The sequence below is a fragment of the Aspergillus vadensis genome (assembly GCF_003184925.1).
Source record: "Aspergillus vadensis CBS 113365 unplaced genomic scaffold BO88scaffold_3, whole genome shotgun sequence".
Lineage (NCBI taxonomy): Eukaryota > Fungi > Ascomycota > Eurotiomycetes > Eurotiales > Aspergillaceae > Aspergillus > Aspergillus vadensis.
This window is the reverse complement of record NW_020292041.1, coordinates 1,713,804-1,731,470: the sequence shown is the minus strand read 5'-3', so window position 1 is coordinate 1,731,470 and position 17,667 is coordinate 1,713,804. Positions and strand designations below refer to the sequence as shown.

Sequence of the window (17,667 nt, the reverse complement as noted above, 5' to 3'; positions counted from 1 at the left end):
GAATCATGATATATTCCTTGAAAATACACTGCATCGCACGTTTAACCGAGATACATACATACATACATGCTTATCTAGGTACGGAGTACTTTGTACTTTGATGATCAAGTCACAAATAAAGTACTTTACTCCATGTACTTCAGTCAGTCTACTTAGTAAGTACATATCCCCACGGCCCGGCTTTTCCCTCCAACGAACCACGATCCACCGATCGACAAAACGAGCTTTCAGCTATCATTTACTCACTAAACCAACGGAACCACTGGCAGCTCTTCATACAGTCAACTACTATGACACTCCACATCATCTACTACCACTACTTACTACCACTACCACCACCACTACAACTACACAGTAAATACACCAGTCCTAATCAAATCCAAGGAAGAAAAAAACCACATCCTAACTTTGTAATCTAATACACTTCGCGCATTTCCCTCACCTTCCATCCATCCATCATCCCCAACCTATCAATCAATTATTATATTGCGCGTTCAATGTTCATCCGCCCTCAGTCCTCTCGGCCCTGGAAGGGACAACCCGAACCACTGGTACTACTACATGTAGATTCAGCAAGTGACACCTTTTTCCGCCTTCCCTCTTTCATTCCTTCACTCATTCATCCATTCATCCATACATTTATCCCCTCCCGTTCCAAGTCTTTCATACTCTATGAGCCAGTGAGTAACTGAGTGAGTGATTTTCGTTAACTAGTTACTATCTTCGGTACGGATCATGTCGCCGGGTTGTAGACCCGCTCGACCGCTTTTGCTTTTCTATGTTCCAAGGAATTAGATCTGGATACATATTTGGTGGGGGAAAGGGGGGTGGGCTATGCTAGGCTTTACCTACTAGGGCTAACAGTAGAGGAAGAAAGATGCCTATCTGCCTAGTGTTTGCCTGTTTCATGTTCTGGTTCAGGTCAGGGTCGGGGAATATCTTCTTTCATTGTTTGTTTGATTTTTCTTTCTTTGCTGCTACTGATATCCTGTTTTGCCCCACTTTCTTCTTACGGTTGGGGATATAGAGATAATACAAACTGAAGTACAAGGATATACCTATCACTACTACTTTTACTTTAATAACAATTTGGGATTTGTAGTATACTCATTATTACTACTCCCTACATACAGAATACTAAGTACGGCACACTCGATGCATCCGGTAAAAGGTCTTCTTACAGCCACGACATCCAGTCCCCGCCAATCATCCCTAATTCGGAGGCTTATGCACTGCTAACAGGGATCCTTTCAGGTTCCTGCCGCCCCGTCTAAACGGTCGCCATGCTGCTTCATGATTGCTCCAAGCCTCCCGTCGGGTCCCAGCAATCACGTCTCAATTCTTGCTATCGCCGACCCTACATGGCTCCGCTCTCTCCACTCTTCCTGCTCCCAGAACCGGCTGCTGCCTCGGGCTCCGCTGGGCCTGTGCTCCATGCCCCCGTCGTACTATCTATCATCCACCTCTTTTCCTGCTTTCCTTCCCCCCTCCCCCCTCTCTCTTCTTCTCTCTTCCTTGCTATTCCCTATACCTCTCCAAACTCTACACAAAGTACTCTCGCCTATACCAGGATACACCACCATGCTGGTTCAGCTTGGCCTCATCCTCACACCTCCGCCGACCCGCTAAACGTTCGCGAGAATCCTTGGTGATGCGCTATGGCCCCCCGATGCTCCCAGATCCGCAATTGTCGACTCACCCCTCGCCAATTTCCGATCAGCATCGCTGCAACCCGCTGGCTTTCAATCTCGCGCTGAATGGCCCGGAACGCGTCCTCAGGATTCTCCTCCCCCTCGCCTTCCGTCAGTAGTGGCGCCAGCACTCCACTCAGTCGGTCTAGGTTCAGCAGCCCCGACCCAATACTGGCCCGGCAGACGCTGCCCCGGAAGCCCTGGCGTTCCAGCTCTATCAGCCGCTGCGTCTCATGCAGCAAGAGCGCGCTGAGTCCAAACACCCCACAGATCAGGTTCAGCTGCATCGAGTCGCTGAGCGCCAGAATCGCCAGACTCATCGCCTTGACCTTGAGGTAACCCCGAGGTGAAAGCCCCCCGAGGCAGCTCCTGCGCCGCTCCACTGGCTCGCTCGTAAGGTGGCCCTGACAAATTTGGACCAGCACTCGATAAAGCCGGCCCGACCCTAGAATTCCCCCTGGGAGCCCGGACAGAAGAGCCTTGAACGCCCATGCCACGCTCAACACTTGGATGGCGTCGCCACTATCCCCATCCCGGTTCAGAGGGTCCACCACATCCGCCGGTATCGTGCCACTCGCAACCGTCATCTGGATCTTGTCTTGCTGCTTTTCCACCGAATGCACCTGATTGGCGTAGTAGTCGTACGTCCGCGCCGCTAGTTTCGGATCCCCGGCGTCGACAAAGACGTTTCGAACAGTAGGAGCTGTAAATGACGTCAATAAACCAATAGCCTGCGACGGATAGAGTATCCTAGTGGAGCATGGTGGATTCCTACCAAAGCATCCCAGATAGGTGATAATCGCCACAAAGCATACGGGTAGCCTCAATTTCGTAGGCGCAAAGTCGGCCGGAAGAGTGAGCAGATTGTACCCCCCCAGTCGAGCCAGGTCTTCCAGGGGCTTGCCCTTCAATGAAGTCATATCGGCCGATCGGCGCGAAAGGCTGGCGAACGTCCTCATCCGACGCAAGGTTCTTTTGCGGGGTGCGTCTGACGATCCAAGCTGGAGGGTCGACCGCATGGTTCGTATGCGTCCGTAGAACTTATCCCGACGTCTGGGAGGATCGTCCCTGGTGGCTGTATGAGACAGACGACTATCAGGAGATCGTTCAGCTACTATGTCGTCAGAAACTGGGATGTCTGGTATATCGCCTGTCGATCTCTTGCTCTGGGGCACACAAACCTGACACCTGACCCCATTCAGCACCCCCGTGAGCACCAAGCGTGTCGTCAACATCCAGCGGCTCAAGACGCAATCTACCGACCAGCTCATTGAACGCTATAACAGCCGCGTGGCGATCCCCTTGTTCCAATGCGTAGCTGTCGTCAAGCGAGGCGGCAAAGTCTGAACTCTGCCTAGATGAGCCCCGTGATCTGTAAGAGCGGGTCTGCCTAAAGGGATTCCCTGGCTTCTCTGTAGCCCGATTGCGGCATGTCGACAAGACACTCGCACTACTGCGCTCTGAACTATGATGTCTGCTAGAGTACGAAGTAGCCCTCTTCAGATCATCGAGATTGACACTGGACTGGGTTGTAGAATGAGACGCCTCCTGAATATCACTGTAGGGATCATGATGAAGACAGTCCTGATCAACCAAGGCAATAGGCATGGACTTGTGTTTCGACGGATCATGGCAGACAGTCACACTAGTTAGATCCGAGCTGAGCGAGTACACCGTCTTGTCACTAACCTTTCTATCGGCATCTCCTGTTAAGAGGTCGCTGGACTGAGTGACCTGAAGCCCGACGGACTGCTGATTCTCTTCATGGCCAGTATCCGTAGAATGATCCTCTTTACAGCCATCTTCCACCACAATAATGGGCTTACCAGACAGACCAGACGACCCTGATTCGAGTCGAAGATGCTGCGACTTGCGTGAGCGAAAGAGCGTTCTGAACCCATTAAGTCTGGAACCTTTGTCTCCTGAACCTAAATTCAAGGCGGGTCTCTTGGGAGCAGCCACATTCTCTGGCAACAAGATTGTATTCCTCCTATTATCGTGGTGCTTTGCTATGTCTCTTGACCCGAGAGAGGCAGCTAGCCCGGCATTCGCCGACGGAAAGGGCGCAGAAAGTGATAGCCTCTGGTCCATGGATCGTTTTAAGCTGTCTCTGGTACATTCCAAGGTATCCATCACTGCAGTAGACGCTGCGCAAGTGATCAGGTATGCTGGAGAAGGAAGATGCAACAATCGTTATAGAGGTGAGTATTAGGTGTGGTGTGGCCTGGCCTGGAGGCTTGTTATGTCAATGTCAGGATCGCTCCTTCCTCTTTTGTCAATGATTCTAAGAACTGGCGAGGAAGGCCTCATTCACCAGGCAGTCTCAGCGAATGGCCGGATTGACCGGGCTGTCCGGAACATGAGTCTAGACATGTGAATGTAAATCACGCAGCTTGAACAGGGAATATACAACGCTAAAGACTGAAGAAGACAAATTTGCTGTTCAATTGCAAAAGTCCATGGTTGCTTGCTATCACAACTGCAACAGCCATGCTCACAAGTAACGATCCACTTCTCACATTGAGCTGGCCACTTTCTACAAATGAAGTTCAATGACAATGTCTAGATGTATTGTGTACACGAGTGCCTTCGTAACAGGGATATAGACCGTTGCGCCATCAAGTACCGTCTACTTTTGCATTTCAAACAAGACGGACAAAAGCCCAAGTGCTCAAATACCAAGAAGCAATATAAGGGGGGAGAACCGTATAATCAAGTAAATAACGTGCAAGTGGGCTTCCGTTGCCAACCAAAGGGGCCCGGGAACCGACACTGGCACGCAAAAACGCCTTTCCATGCAAGTTGTAAGTAAGCGTAGCAGCGCGACAAGCGCAATTACATTGTTCATGATGACTCGTCATTTTCACCCTCCAAAAGGATGTACTGGAGAATATCACTCAATGTCAGGACACCCTTTAGCCGGAAGTTGTCGTCCACCACAACCAGGCGGTGTACACGGGATTTGCGAATCGTGTCGAAAATGGTATCCAGACCATCGTTCAGGGAGCATGTATAGATTCCAGGGAAGTCCTGGCGCAGTGAGCAAGTGTACCAGTAGATTTCTCAAGAATACGGATTCAACATACCGGAGATCGCTTCTTTAATGCCTCGCCCACCGTTAGACTCAAATCATCATAGACACCTCCTTTGATCAGCGTTATCACGTCGACAGCCTCAAAGACGTTGTACACAACACCTGCGATAATCACGAAATCAGTACACATACGTGCGCTCGCCGTAGTATCGCATACCTTCCGTATTGATGATGGGGACACTTGATATGCTCCGTGAGACGAGAATGTGAATCACGTCAATGACAGGTGTATCCATCGATGCGACTGCTATATTGTGATACGAGCCCAGCAAGATCTCACCAAGGGGTTTCCGTAACTTCTGCGTGTCGTTGACGTTGACGGCGACAAATTTCAGGATGCGGTACTGGGTGAGAACACTCAGAACGAGGGCTCGCTCGGTCTGACTGTCAAAAGTAACCAAAGGAATCCTCCTGGCGCGAGACTCGAGCATGCGCCGACAGGCTTCGTAGAGCGGCCGCTCTGGGTCAATAGATATCGTTTCGGGAGGCGCCACATGGAGCGCCTTTTCGACCTCTAGAATGGAATGTCAGCTTGTGTGGGTCCCCTCTGAAAGAGCGCCAGACGCACCTCGTAGACTATCCAAGCGGAATTGATCGATCTGATTCAGAGCCTCGGGGTTCTGGTAGTAGTACTGGATAACATTGATGTAGTCGGAAGTGGTGAGAAGACCGGCAAAGGTCGAGGATGTAGAGTCCCATAGCGGAGCCGAAACGATACCTATATTGTGCATCATTTCCAGTCAGCGATATTGTATTTGCGATGCGCATAGCCCGCGGAGCCGCAGGAAGCTGGTGGGATGAAGACATGCCGTTCTGTATGAGGATATTCAGGCTTTCCTTGACGGACAGCGATGTATCGAACATGATAAGTCGAAAACTGAGCGGAAGGACATCATAGCTGGTACGGACTTTGAGGAAGTTGCGAATGGCACGCTACAAGGATTAAGAGAGACCAGAATCTGATTAGTCAATCCGTTTAATGTGGAAACAATTACGAGCAAGCAGTTGGCAGCCAAGGTCATGGCACATTGGCATTGAGCGCAAGCATGATAGACCCGTAACCATGGCAAACAAAGTGATATAACAGGTTTATGTACGAAGCAGTGCGGACCAAGGAGGGGTAAGGCGCGTTGGACATGAGCGGGGCAAACAGGAAGATTCGAGGGGAAAAAAGCAAGCAACGGGGAGAAGAAAGGAAGAGAAAAGCAAAGCAACTCACTAGGGCCTGACGCTCTTCCCGATCGATCGCCCTTTCGGGCTGAGCGGGGGGCATTGGTTGTGATAGACCTCGCGGCCGGAGAAAGAAGGCGGGATACACGAATCCTCCCTCGTGACCGCGGACAGGACGACGGTCTGGAACAGGAGAGGGAATGGGCGAAGGATAGGATCCGGAGGAGGAAGGCGGGCGAGGGTAAGGCTGAGGTGGAGTGGACCGAGGAGAGGCAGCAAGAGGAGGAGCAGCAGGAGCAACAGCAGCAGCCGTGCTAGTCAGCGCAGTGATGGTGGAGGTGGTCGAGGTGGTCGTTGCAGTGGTAGCAGTAATAGTAGTGGTAGTTGTGGTGGTGGTGGAGGTGTCGTCGGTGATTGAAAGCGGCCGCCCGGAAGTGCTGCTCATTCTGCCCGTGGGGACTACGGGCACCCGCTGGGGAGCTTCCTCCATCTTGATTGCCCAGTGCCGCTACTGTCGTGGGACCGCAAAACACATCCAGTCATTCAGAATGGACGAGACAAAGAAGTTGACTGCGGGTGGAAATGATCTCCCAGGCCTGTAGGATCAACAGCAGCTCGAGGCTTGATGCAGTTGACAGGGGTTATAACCCGCCAGTGCCGCTGGGATAATATGACTAGTATTCCTAGTGATGTGGATAGGCGGGGAGGAAGAGGATCAGTATGGGATGTTGAAGAAGGAGAATGTCTAGGATCATCTGAGAAGACAGCGCGCGACGAATCATGCGCAGGATGCTTAGGTTGATGCATCACATCTCCTGATTAATTAATCTGCCTACTGTACAATCTTAGTTAATTAAGACCCCAGTCGCCTGGATAGTTGCAGGTGAGAGAGTGCACCAGGAACGAGGGGCATCCAAGGCGGACATTGAGGTGTCAGACTTCCGAACAGACTTTCTGACAGGCTGGAGTATGTGCAGTGTGTCATGTTCAGGGTGTGTTTATGTTTACTACATGTTGCAGCATGCCATACCCAGCATATGTACGGAGTATTGCTGCAGCTTTGTTGAGTGATGGGTGGTGGTGGGATCAATGCCTGAGGCAGACACTGCCCCGCCATCCCCACACGTGACAGGCCACTGCGGAGAAAGCTTCGAGTCGCTTGCTTGACTAGCTCCGGTCTCTATTTACGCCGACATCAATGCCTCATTGATGTTATACCCAACAGGATGATACCAAGCAAAAGTTGCTGAGAATATTTGGCCATGTGTCTAATTATACCACAAGTCTAACTGAGAGCTCGAAGAAAACGATGCCAAAGAATTATAAAGGCGTATCTATGCTTTATGCCACAGCCATGCAATCGCCAACGCTCGAAGAACAATGAAAGACTATTTTACCCGAAAGTCGCACAAGATGGGAAGTTTCATGCTGTAGGCTGCGCTCCACCATTCGCCCCCTCCGTCTGAGAGAGACTCGGGCTGGTGCCCGTCTTCAGGTAGTTCTCAATCTCACCAACACGTTTCCCGCCCTGGATCCACCGCTCCTTGTATGCTGCTCGGCGCTGGTCGGCGAGTTTGTTGAGCGTCGGCCAGTAGATCGAATGGTCGTACCGGAACTCGACCTCACCACCCATGGACTTCATCAACTGGCCTGGAGGCACGTGCTGACCCAAGTCCTCGTTGAATTTTAGCTTTTGGCGAGTCAATGGGTCGATGAACGGCGTGATGATCTTGAAGAAACCAAGGATCATGAACGGCACTGAATGCGGTCAGAGAATGTCGTTTGCATAAGATAGGGACAACTCACTGTTGATTACAAGGGCGCGGCCCATTCTCTCCGGGTAGTGGTTCTGCAGAAAGTTGAGGGTCTGCTTGGCCTGGCCGATACTCGCGTTCTGACCCGACTTCGTCTCCTTGTAGTTGACGATCAGTGCCAGCGTCTCCTGGTCCGGGCCCATAAGGTCAATAACGCGCTCAAGCATAAAGACCAAGTGCTGGATCTGGCGGTCGCTCGTTTCTGTGTTCTGGTTCGATGGCAGGAGGTACAGGCATGGGCGCCCGTGAATGTCATATCCCAGAATGACCTGCTTGCCCGTCTCGTTCTCAACGGAGATGTATTCGGCTGTGAGCTTTTCGACGCCGTACTCGCGGCGCCAGGTGAGCGTGCGCTGGAGGCGCGCAATTGCCTCGGAGACATTCCATTTGGTTGCGCGCAGGTACCGCAACAGGCACTCGCGGGTCAGGAACATGCGCTCATCGTCGGTAATGGGGGCGGTAGGAGAATTCTTAGCGGACGTTGTCGGAACCGTGGTCCATTCTGAGACAGCCTTCAGGACATCCTTGTATTTTGCTTGCTGATCGGAGGTGAGCTCGGCCGGGGGTGTGGGCTTGGCCGATTCAAGGGGGCGGGGAAAGGGCTTCTGGATGAGACCGTCGGCGGCGGACAATGGCAATTGAGATTCGAACTCCTCGATTTGCTTGGCTAAATCGGTGGATTCTGCGGGTTTGGTGGTAGTCTCAGGGGTAGCTGCGATCTCAGCAGGATTTGAAGGTGACGGGTCAGAAGGGGTGGTCTGTGAGGCATCGACAGCAGGAGTATTGTCGGCGGGCGCAGCGGCCGGGGGATTAGGAGCGCTCATGATGAAGAGCTTGCTTGGATCTGTTGAATCTAGTGTAGATGAATGTAGTGTAAGTGTCTGCCTTGTCTGAGGGCACCAACTTTATAAACCGCAAGACATCAGCGAATATAATAAAGGGGGAGAACGGCAAGCAGCTTCCCGGGTGTCCTTTTTCACGGCGTAAGATTGAGCAGGGCGGAGTGTTGATCGGCAGGCCCACCGATCGTCAGTTGCAAACCTCCGATGGATTAATCAATTGCAGTCAAAGAATACGTGGTTCCGCGGGTCGTGCTGCGGTCTCATTTCGGCAGGCGGTCACACCAACCAATTTGCGCGTCTCACGCGTCGCGCGTCATTGCATTTCCGATAGAGAGCCATATTGGTTACTATCCATACTCATCAATAAGCCAGGGTGCCAGTCAACATGGAGGACCCTGTCGCAGAGCTCAATGAGCTCTTTGCCGCCGCTGCTCCAGATGGCCTACCCAAGGATGTACTCACCGAATTGCAGTCAATCCTGCGCATCCATTCCATCTCCGCGCAGGAGCTCTTCTACAAATGGGAGTCTTACTGTCTGAAGATGGGCCCAGATGAGCTGAAGATGGACCTGGGTACCGTGCGACTGTTCAAGAAAGATGTGCAGGATACATTGGAGCGAGAAGCCCGCGGCAAAGCAGGCCGACAGATGGAGAGGAAACCAGCAGTGCCGGCCACCCCGCGCGCTGCTACGTCAGATGTGTTTGGCATGTACGTTGAGTAAAATTGGATCGATGGACCAAAGCTAACGACTCAGGCTTGATGGATTAACACCAGGTGCTTCTGGTCGGAGCAATGCCGGTTCAGCCAAGCGGAAATCCGACTTTGCTTCGCCATCAATCTCTAAGATCGGGAGAACCGAACACAATGGATCTCCGATGAGTACCAGTGTGAAACAGACAAACGGTGATGGGCTACAGTACGTGCGCGAATCGCTAGAGGTGATTTCAACTGACGAAGCAGATCCATCCCATTTTCCCAGCGCCAAAATGCAGGCGAAACCATCGAAACCATCAACTCCCATCTCCCACAAGCAGAGGCCCCTATCGCGCCATACTCCGAAGCCCGCATACGACCGACGGCGAACACTGACCTGAAGAAGTTCGGATACAAGCCTATGGCCATGCGACTGGCCGAGGCATCGGAGATCTTGGACGACCGCATCGACGAATTCATGGCATTGTTCGAGAAACAGTACGGCAGCGACGAGATCACATTCGGCAGTGCTGCTACGCAGAGCACAAGCGAGATCGTGGCCGTCGGCCGCATCGCGTCTGACAGTATGGAAGGAAAACTCAACACGGCGTCACTCGTGCTCGAGACGTCCAGACGTACAGGAGCAGGCATCCGTGTTCCACTGAAACTCGAATCCGTGCCATCCGCCAACTTCTTCCCGGGCCAGATCGTGGCGCTGCGCGGCATCAATGCGTCCGGCAACTACTTCTCCGTCAAAGAGGTCCTCCCCACACCCCTTCTTCCACCGGCCGCCTCGTCAGTCGTCAACCTCGAAACCATCAACCAGAGACTCGAAGACGCTGGCTCAGCGCCCTTGAACGTCCTCGTCGCTGCTGGCCCGTACACAGCAGACGATAACCTCGAATACGAGCCACTAAAAGAGATCTGCCGCAAGGCAGCAGACAGCTACGCGGATGGCCTCGTCCTGCTGGGGCCCTTCCTGGACATCGAGCATCCCCTGCTGGCCTCGGGGGATTTCGATCTGCCCGAGATCAACGGCGTGGACCCGGACACGGTGACGCTGACGACGGTATTCCGGCACTGCATCTCAGCGCCGCTACAGCGACTTGTGGCAGCTGTGCCCAGCATCACGATCGTGCTGGTGCCGTCTGTCCGCGACGCAGTCAGCAAGCACGTCTCTTGGCCGCAGGAGCAGCTACCCAAGAAGGAGCTGGGCCTGCCGAAGCAGGTGCGCATGGTGTCCAACCCGGTCACTTTGTCACTGAACGAGACGGTCATTGGGATGTGCTCGCACGATGTACTGTACGAGCTGCGACGCGAGGAGGTACTCCACGGCAAACCAACGGAGGGGAACCTCCTGACAAGACTGCCAAAATATATGATCGAGCAGCGACACTTCCAGCCGATGTTTCCGACATCGAGCAGAGACATGCTGCCACGAGCGGGGACCGGCCTTGCAACGGGGGGGATGGTCGATGTGAGCTATTCAAAGCTGGGCGAGTGGTGGAATGTGCGGCCGGACGTGTTGATAACGCCGAGCATGCTGCCGCCGTTTGTTAAGGTCAGCCCCCACACCCAGTAATACGTATAATCTATTATAATGCTAATAACCAAACAGGTAGTGGACAGCGTAACCGTGATCAACCCCGGCACGCTCTCCAAGCGCCGCGGCGCAGGCACATACGCACAGATGGCGATCCAGCCACGACGCATAGAAGACGACGAGAGGGAGCAGAAGCAGGTCAGCCATAAATTGTATGAACGGGCCCGGGTAGACATAATACGGATATAGCGCAGCATAGCGCAGCGCAGCATAGCAACATAGCAGCAGCAGTAGTATACATGATAATGATGATTCCACGAAGACTCCTCCCATCCCTTACCCATACCCCTAAAAACACAACGAACGCAGGGTATAACAGCCTAGCCTAGCCTAGCCATAACAATAACCATAACACCATCCCATCCATCCCATTGGTATCCTATCCTCCCTTATCACCCACCCCATGCATCCTACCTCCCATCCCCATCCCCTCCCAGAAAAAACAACGAAGTAAAAGAGAAAAACAAATCACCTCAAACAAACCCCCCTCCTCCTCCCCCCCATCAACCTCCCCTCCCCCCTAACCCTCACCTTCGCCCCCGGCCCTGCCCCTACAGCCTCTCCCCCCGATCCCCCCGTCCCACTGACCAACCCCTCCAATCCCAAATCCCTCCAGGCCCCCTCCCCCCTCCTCCCCTGCAACGCCATAGCCCTCGCAATCCCAAACGCGGCGTGTTGATCAGGAACCACATCGTCTTCGTCCTCCGGGTTGGGAGGCTGATACTGCGGCGGGATGTAGATGTCTTCGATGGGGAGGAAGGAGGGCGTGAGGGTCGGGGAGGTGCCGGTGCCGCCGGTGCCGCCGCCGGTGGCTGCTGCTGCTGCTGCTGTTGTTGTGAAGGCTTGGGTTGTGGTGGATGATGTGTAGGGGGAGGAAGAGGAAGTGGTGTGGTGGTGTGGGCGCGTGAAATCTTCGAAGTAGTCTGCTAGTCGGGGGTGGTGCATGTGGAGGTGGGTGGGGGTGGAGTCTTTGCTCTGTAGGTTATAATTTTCGTATGGGTTAGTTTGGGGGGTAAGTGGTTGGGGTGTATGGGGGGGAGGGGGTTTGGTGGTGGTGGTGAGGGGATAAGTTGGGATGGAATGGGATGAAGGGGACGTACCATTTTGGAGGGAGGATGTGGGTTGAAGACTGAAGTGGATGTGGTGAGTTGAGTACGTAGTTTGTGTGCGCAGTGTATTGTGAAATGTTATTATTGTGGATTGGTTGAGATGTATTGTGTTGGTAGTTGGTAGTCGGTAGTTTGTTGTGAGTTGTGTTTGAGAAGTGGTGTTGCGATAAGCATTTACGGAATTGAATCAGAATCACCGCTTTCATCTCCAACTACGAATCATATCCACTCACAAGTAAACCACATTGCAACCATTATCTACCTAATAACTGAAACCTACATATTCGTACTCATCCGATGCACTATAGGTACTGCACTCGGCGGCAAACTGCCCATCTCCGTCACCACCATATCCACATACTCCGCCGGCGTCACATCATACATGATATTCAGCAGCTGCAGATTCGCCGACTCCTTCCAGTCCTCCAGCGGCGACGACTTGCTCTGTGCCGCCGTGCTCGTCTCCACCGGCGCAGTGCTAGCTTTGCCGCCCTTCTTGGGCTCTACGGCCGGCTGCGCCGCGGGATCCGGCAACCCGGTCAGTTGCTGCACCGGCTCGACCGTCACCAGCTCGTCGGCGTCCGCAATCTCGTTCACGACGATACTGTCCAGCGCAACGCGGTCCGTGAATTTGACTGTCTCGCAGCATACGATGACAGGAACTTCAACGCCACCGGCGCGTTCCTTGGCCGACATAGCGACCAGCGCGGTGCCGACGCGCGAGTACAGGCGACCGTTACTGGTCATGGCGTGGGCGCCCAGGAAAACCTTGGTAGCGTCTTTGATGGCGTGGCTGATGCCGTTCATGAGGGAGTATTGCACGTCCAGACCGGCGTTGGCGAGCGTGCGCGCCAGGTTCTTACCCTCGAACAGTGGCCGCGAATCGATGATGGAGACGCGGAATTGCTTGCCCTCCTTGTGTGCCGCCAACAGCGTCTGCTTCACGATCGAGCTGCCTGCAAATGTCACGATCACGTCTCCATCCTGAATCTTCTGTGCTGCGCTGCCGGCAATGACCTGGTCGGCGACGGTGATCTTCTCGCGGATGAAGCTGTCGATGAAATCGCACAGCGAGGCCTTGGCGGTAGCTTCGGGGACGGAGGGATCGATGGAGGAGATGGCGAGCTTGAGGGCGCGGATAGCGTTACCCTGACTGATGGACAGGGGACGACACGTGGAGAGGTAGGTAATCTGGTGAGAGAGGTGAGTAGTCAAGTGGCGGGCGAGCGAGGTGCCCAGGGGGGTAGTATAAGCTTCGATGACCTGACAAACGTTAGCACATCACAGCACACAGCCAAACTCCAGAATAGAAAGATATACCCTCTTGAAAGCCAACAACGTAGCAACACATCTAGCACTACTACCACAAACCACATAGTCTCTCATCTGCATGCCCAGCGCCAAAACCGCCGGATGCACCTCCTTTCCAGCGCCAGCAATCGTAGTCCTGCGCTGCTGACCATACAAATGTCCAAAGACCGAAACATTCTTCTCCTCCTGCTTCTTCTTCAACTCCGCCGCACTCGGCTGGCCCGTCGCCTGCGCCGAACCGCGACGAGGCAGCTGCTTCTGATGACCACCCTTCTGCGGCGTCGCAGCACCAGAAGCATCTTTCCCACCAGCCCCAGCACCACCGGGACCCGACGCGCCCTTCTTCCCACCAGCAGCCGACTGACCCCCTCCGGGCGCAGCAGCACCAGCACCACCGGATTGTTCCCGTTCGGCGCGTTCGCGGGCGCGACGGGCGGCCTTTTCGGCTTTGGCTTTCTTCTTCAATTCGGCGGGGGAGAGCGCGGCGCCATCTCCACCAGTGGCGGCAGCATCCTTTCCTTTAGGCTGTGATTGTTGCTGTTGTGGTTGTTGCTTGGCGGGCTGTGATTGCTGCGGTTTAGCGGGCTTAGCGGAGGCGTTGGCGCCGGCGGCAGCAGCAGCGGCAGCGCCTGGGGATGATGATGAGGATTGCTGGGATTGCATTTCAGCCGGGGGTTGTGAGGAGTCAACGGGGGTCGCCATTATGAGAGGTGATGTGTAGTCGAAGGAAGGAGGGGGAGTATCGAGGCGATCGGGAGGGGCATTGGAGACTTTTTCGGCGGAGGAGGAAGTGGAAGAAGAAGTGGATGTTGTGGGGGGAGCCGGCGATGAAACCCGTTCCCGTCGTTGACTCACGCTTTGCTGCTGCTGCTGCTGCTGCTGCTGCTGCTTCACATAAGCTGCTGTTACCACCACGAGAATTCCCACGTATTGCACCACGGTGCTTCCCAGTGTGAGGAGTATCTCTAGGAGTATCATTCCACCGTGTTACTTCACCTCACTGGTCAAGGTTTCTGTGGTGGTTGGAAGTGGAGTCATCAGGGCTGGAAACCGGACCTCACCGTCGATAACTAGGAATTGCTTTACAGACCATTCACCTATTTATCTATGACAACTTCATGTATCAAGGTATACTAACTATAGCAGGTACCTGAGTCAGAGCTGGGCAGACATTCTATCAAGCCACAGCCGATGTGCATCGACTAATCACAAGGTTTCATGGTATTCGGGCATCAAGCATCCTTGTCATCCTACCATACAATCATGTCATCGTGCCGGAAAAGTAAAAGCTAAAGGCCAGAAAAGAAGAAAAAAGCAGCAAAGATATCATCGCAGCGAGACGCAGTTCAAATCAAACCAGCGTCTCCAACTATGTGCATCCAAAGTAATCCATCCAACGCCATAATCACAAAGCCACCCACGCTACCCAGACCAGTCCCATTCCATTCTATTCACGAAGTTGTCCATTTATCGATTGTTGACCCAAACATTGCCCAGCGCTCGTCGTCGCTTTCGTCCTTCAGGCTTCCAGCTGGGTCGAAATCGTTCGTGGTCCGTCGCTATCTTGCGCTTGAACATGCTCAGGTCGTCCAAAAGGTTCTCCATATGCGTCTGCATTTCTTGTGCCTCCACATGGTTGGCCTCGCTTTGCATTGTGTCTTCATCTTCCCAAATGAGGTCCGGCTCGGGTTCGGGCTCAACGTCGGACGGAGGCGATCGGGCACGGCTGAGCCGCTTGCGATTGGACGGGGAGCCATCGTTCTCATTCACACTGTATAAGCCACTCCGGCGCTTATGCACCACCACCGGAGGGATCGGATTTCGGATACTGTCCAAGGCCAGCTTGAGGTGGTTCCGCAGGGCCTCATTCTCCGTCTGCAGCTGCCGGATCTTACACTCACTCACCATCTTCGTCTCCTCCATTAGTCGCTGGAGCTTCTCCACCTTCTGCTGATAATCTTCGAGGCGCTCATTCTGCATCTCATTCTCCCGTCGGTTGGCTGCGGCCAGGCTGACACTCAGCTGAAGCGTGCGGATCGTTTCCGCCATTTCAGCGATCTGTTTATCACGTTCGGCAGCGGAGAGGTGGTCCTGGTTAACTCGGGCGCGTGTTCGGATGCGCTTGGCCTGGTCTGCATATCGTAGGGTGGAGAGCGTTTCCTCGTAGTCACTGGGAGAAATACATGCTATCATCGCCGTCTTCGAGTTGCCCCCGAGACTATCTTTCAGCAGCCAGGTCAGGATCGAGTCGCGATACGGGACCACATCCTTGCCCTTGCGTTTGCCTCCGCGACCCGGCTTGGGATCTGCCAGTGCGGCAATGACTCGGCCCAGTGTGGTCAAGGACTTGTTGATGTTGGACCCCTCGCGCAGTCGTTGACCGGTTGCTTCCGTGGACTTGGCTCGTTCTGAACCTGCCAGATCAACGAGACGTATTCGCGCTGTGCGCTCAGTGGTTTCATCGGTCGAAAGGTCGTGGTGGATCTGCTTCAGAGTAATAGTAAACACTGCGTGTGACCGGGACGACGTATCGTTCATCTTAGTGCTGGCCACAGTGCGCGATACATCTCCCTTGCGCATGAACTTCATGAGCTCGTCGAAGCTCTTGACCGTCACCTCTGTTAGGTCCTTGACGTACGGGCCTTCCAACGGGGACTCCCGAATACGAAGGTAGTGCGGCGGGTCGCTCCGAGGGACCAGCAGATCGCGCACATGTTCATTGTAGACTTCAAAGTAGGAGACGCGCACGTTGAAACTAATATCCGGAGATTCGGCGCTTTCGATACGTTGGAACAAATCTTCGCAGGTCCGAGGGATCAATCCAGGCGCTTCCGGTGTGCCCATCATGGTATAACTCTTGCCAGAACCCGTCTGGCCATAGGCGAATATGCAGGTGTGGTATCCTTCGAAGTTGTGGTCCAAAAACTCTTCTCCCAAACAGTTGTAGACGTCTTCCTGGTGGGCGTAGTGGGGGTCCCTTTCGTTATGCGACCAGAAAGAGTTGTCAAAGACAAATGATTTATCCTCCAACACCTTTCCGCGCGCCTGCGATTTAGGCTTCCCTTCGTCTTCTGGGCTTATCTGGGGCGCTCGAAGTTTGGTCGTCTGCGTATGCGGGTCCATGCTGATCAGACATTCGGCATTGCGGTTAATCTCTATGCTCCCAAGTATGGGATGACTGTCAGCTTCCATCCGTAATACTCTTTACCGTTCAGCCAGACGTACCTCTGGGAAGGAACTTTCTCACACGGACGACAACGCGCACGTTGCCGCCGCCGCCGGAAGGACTAGACATGCTGTCGACTCGGTGGTGGGCAGACACGGCCACGCCCTCGCGTGCGCGCAGTGACGGACTGGACGCGGTTGATCGTAAGGTAGCGGCGGAGGCAGTCATCGAATGGGCCGAGGGACTGGTGATGCCGGTTATCGCGGAGATCCCGGAGGACGAGGCGGAGGATTGGGAGCCAGGCCCGGAGCCGTGGCCGATATGGTGGTAGAAACGGGGGTCCAGGGACATTTCGTGACCGTGATCCCTCAAAAACTGTACAAACTGAGTGAGGTGCTCACGATGGCGTTGAAGTAGGCAATGGTACATACAGGCAACTGTACCACCGGATGGTAGGGACCGTGGCGGGCTCTTTTTCTTATCGAGGAGGGATCGATATTAAGGGTATGGGTGGTGGCTGCTGGGTTAGTGGACCCAAGAATGGGCGTAGTGCTCGCCCTCCAAAGGGGGAACTAAACAAGGAGGATATCCAGAATGTATATGCTTGCGCGGACCGTCCGTCTGCAAGTTCAATTGACATCCGGCACTAGACAACAGAGCGATTCCACTCTCGACATGGGGTAAACAGTCGGGCAGTCGGGGGTTTCGGGAAAGCTCCTGCGATGGAAGGTGAAAGAGAGAAACATGCAGTGACACGCAAGGGGATGGAAGACAGTACACACTCCCCCCTCTCAAAGAAGGTCCACGGGGAGATGCAGCGATTGAGGAGGGACCAGAAGCAACAATCGAGAACTGGGGGGAAGTTTGATCGTGGGGAGTTCAGATGAATGAATCGCATCGCCATGACCTCGTTTGGGGATTACCCGATCGGGAATAGCAGGCAGCCTGAGGCAGCGCATAGACCTTCTGGCAGCGGGTGGTTGCCATGGCAATTCTACAGACAGCCAGGGACACGAGCTCACGATAAGAAAGACTACTGCTGTGTTCGGAGAGACACAGACCGCCGAGGATGCAAGGATATGTCTCGATTGCATACAATCTGATTGTTTCGGTTGGTCCGGTGGTCAAGGAGTGCACCACCGGGAAATTACTAGCACTATCCACATTTACACAT

General features: G+C 53.9%; 6 protein-coding genes across 6 annotated transcripts; 1 reads left to right on the top strand and 5 right to left on the bottom strand.

The window, feature by feature from the left end:
* Positions 1–1,542: 1,542 nt before the first annotated feature.
* BO88DRAFT_473919 (uncharacterized protein) lies at positions 1,543–4,238 on the bottom strand (the record flags this gene model as incomplete). Its single annotated transcript, XM_025711787.1, has 4 exons — positions 2,873–4,238; positions 2,467–2,802; positions 1,700–2,394; positions 1,543–1,656 (listed from the first exon to the last, which is right to left on the bottom strand). Exons 1-4 carry the CDS (start codon positions 3,822–3,824, stop codon positions 1,543–1,545), a joined length of 2,097 nt encoding a protein of 698 aa, XP_025566877.1. The 5' UTR covers positions 3,825–4,238.
* Positions 4,239–4,535: 297 nt separating this feature from the next.
* Positions 4,536–6,498, bottom strand: snf4 (AMP-activated serine/threonine-protein kinase regulatory subunit SNF4; the record flags this gene model as incomplete). The annotated part of the gene is made up of 7 exons (XM_025708595.1): positions 4,536–4,721; positions 4,778–4,887; positions 4,943–5,299; positions 5,354–5,503; positions 5,595–5,718; positions 6,005–6,138; positions 6,468–6,498. 7 exons carry the CDS (start codon positions 6,496–6,498, stop codon positions 4,536–4,538), a joined length of 1,092 nt encoding a protein of 363 aa, XP_025566876.1.
* Positions 6,499–7,201: 703 nt separating this feature from the next.
* Positions 7,202–8,807, bottom strand: BO88DRAFT_402130 (CRAL/TRIO domain protein). The gene is made up of 2 exons (XM_025706023.1): positions 7,762–8,807; positions 7,202–7,713 (listed from the first exon to the last, which is right to left on the bottom strand). Exons 1-2 carry the CDS (start codon positions 8,591–8,593, stop codon positions 7,379–7,381), a joined length of 1,167 nt encoding a protein of 388 aa, XP_025566875.1. The 5' UTR covers positions 8,594–8,807; the 3' UTR covers positions 7,202–7,378.
* Positions 8,808–8,886: 79 nt separating this feature from the next.
* On the top strand, positions 8,887–11,375 carry BO88DRAFT_382201 (DNA-directed DNA polymerase alpha subunit POL12). The gene is made up of 4 exons (XM_025704616.1): positions 8,887–9,319; positions 9,366–9,527; positions 9,572–10,865; positions 10,923–11,375. The coding sequence occupies exons 1-4, from the start codon at positions 8,997–8,999 to the stop codon at positions 11,094–11,096; spliced, it is 1,953 nt and encodes a 650-aa protein (XP_025566874.1). The 5' UTR covers positions 8,887–8,996; the 3' UTR covers positions 11,097–11,375.
* An 849-nt stretch (positions 11,376–12,224) lies between these two features.
* On the bottom strand, positions 12,225–14,133 carry BO88DRAFT_359276 (translation initiation factor eIF2B subunit delta). Its single transcript, XM_025703816.1, has 2 exons — positions 13,337–14,133; positions 12,225–13,279 (listed from the first exon to the last, which is right to left on the bottom strand). Exons 1-2 carry the CDS (start codon positions 14,027–14,029, stop codon positions 12,293–12,295), a joined length of 1,680 nt encoding a protein of 559 aa, XP_025566873.1. The 5' UTR covers positions 14,030–14,133; the 3' UTR covers positions 12,225–12,292.
* Positions 14,134–14,545: 412 nt separating this feature from the next.
* On the bottom strand, positions 14,546–16,982 carry BO88DRAFT_402128 (kinesin-3 family protein uncB). Its single transcript, XM_025706022.1, has 3 exons — positions 16,925–16,982; positions 16,553–16,868; positions 14,546–16,482 (listed from the first exon to the last, which is right to left on the bottom strand). The coding sequence occupies exons 2-3, from the start codon at positions 16,842–16,844 to the stop codon at positions 14,795–14,797; spliced, it is 1,980 nt and encodes a 659-aa protein (XP_025566872.1). The 5' UTR covers positions 16,845–16,868; positions 16,925–16,982; the 3' UTR covers positions 14,546–14,794.
* Between the last annotated feature and the right edge of the window lie 685 nt (positions 16,983–17,667).

Excerpts from the sequence above, each read along its gene's own strand:
- BO88DRAFT_402130 (XM_025706023.1), bottom strand. The coding sequence starts at position 8,593 with ATGAGCGCTCCTAATCCCCCGGCCGCTGCGCCCGCCGACAATACTCCT. Across the intron at positions 7,714-7,761 it reads CCGCGCCCTTGTAATCAACA|TGCCGTTCATGATCCTTGGT; the intron begins GTGAGTTGTCCC and ends GACCGCATTCAG.
- BO88DRAFT_382201 (XM_025704616.1), top strand. The coding sequence starts at position 8,997 with ATGGAGGACCCTGTCGCAGAGCTCAATGAGCTCTTTGCCGCCGCTGCT. Across the intron at positions 9,528-9,571 it reads ACAAACGGTGATGGGCTACA|ATCCATCCCATTTTCCCAGC; the intron begins GTACGTGCGCGA and ends CTGACGAAGCAG. Across the intron at positions 10,866-10,922 it reads TGCTGCCGCCGTTTGTTAAG|GTAGTGGACAGCGTAACCGT; the intron begins GTCAGCCCCCAC and ends ATAACCAAACAG.
- BO88DRAFT_359276 (XM_025703816.1), bottom strand. The coding sequence starts at position 14,029 with ATGGCGACCCCCGTTGACTCCTCACAACCCCCGGCTGAAATGCAATCC. Across the intron at positions 13,280-13,336 it reads CGTTGTTGGCTTTCAAGAGG|GTCATCGAAGCTTATACTAC; the intron begins GTATATCTTTCT and ends AACGTTTGTCAG.
- BO88DRAFT_402128 (XM_025706022.1), bottom strand. The coding sequence starts at position 16,844 with ATGTCCCTGGACCCCCGTTTCTACCACCATATCGGCCACGGCTCCGGG. Across the intron at positions 16,483-16,552 it reads GAGAAAGTTCCTTCCCAGAG|AGATTAACCGCAATGCCGAA; the intron begins GTACGTCTGGCT and ends TTGGGAGCATAG.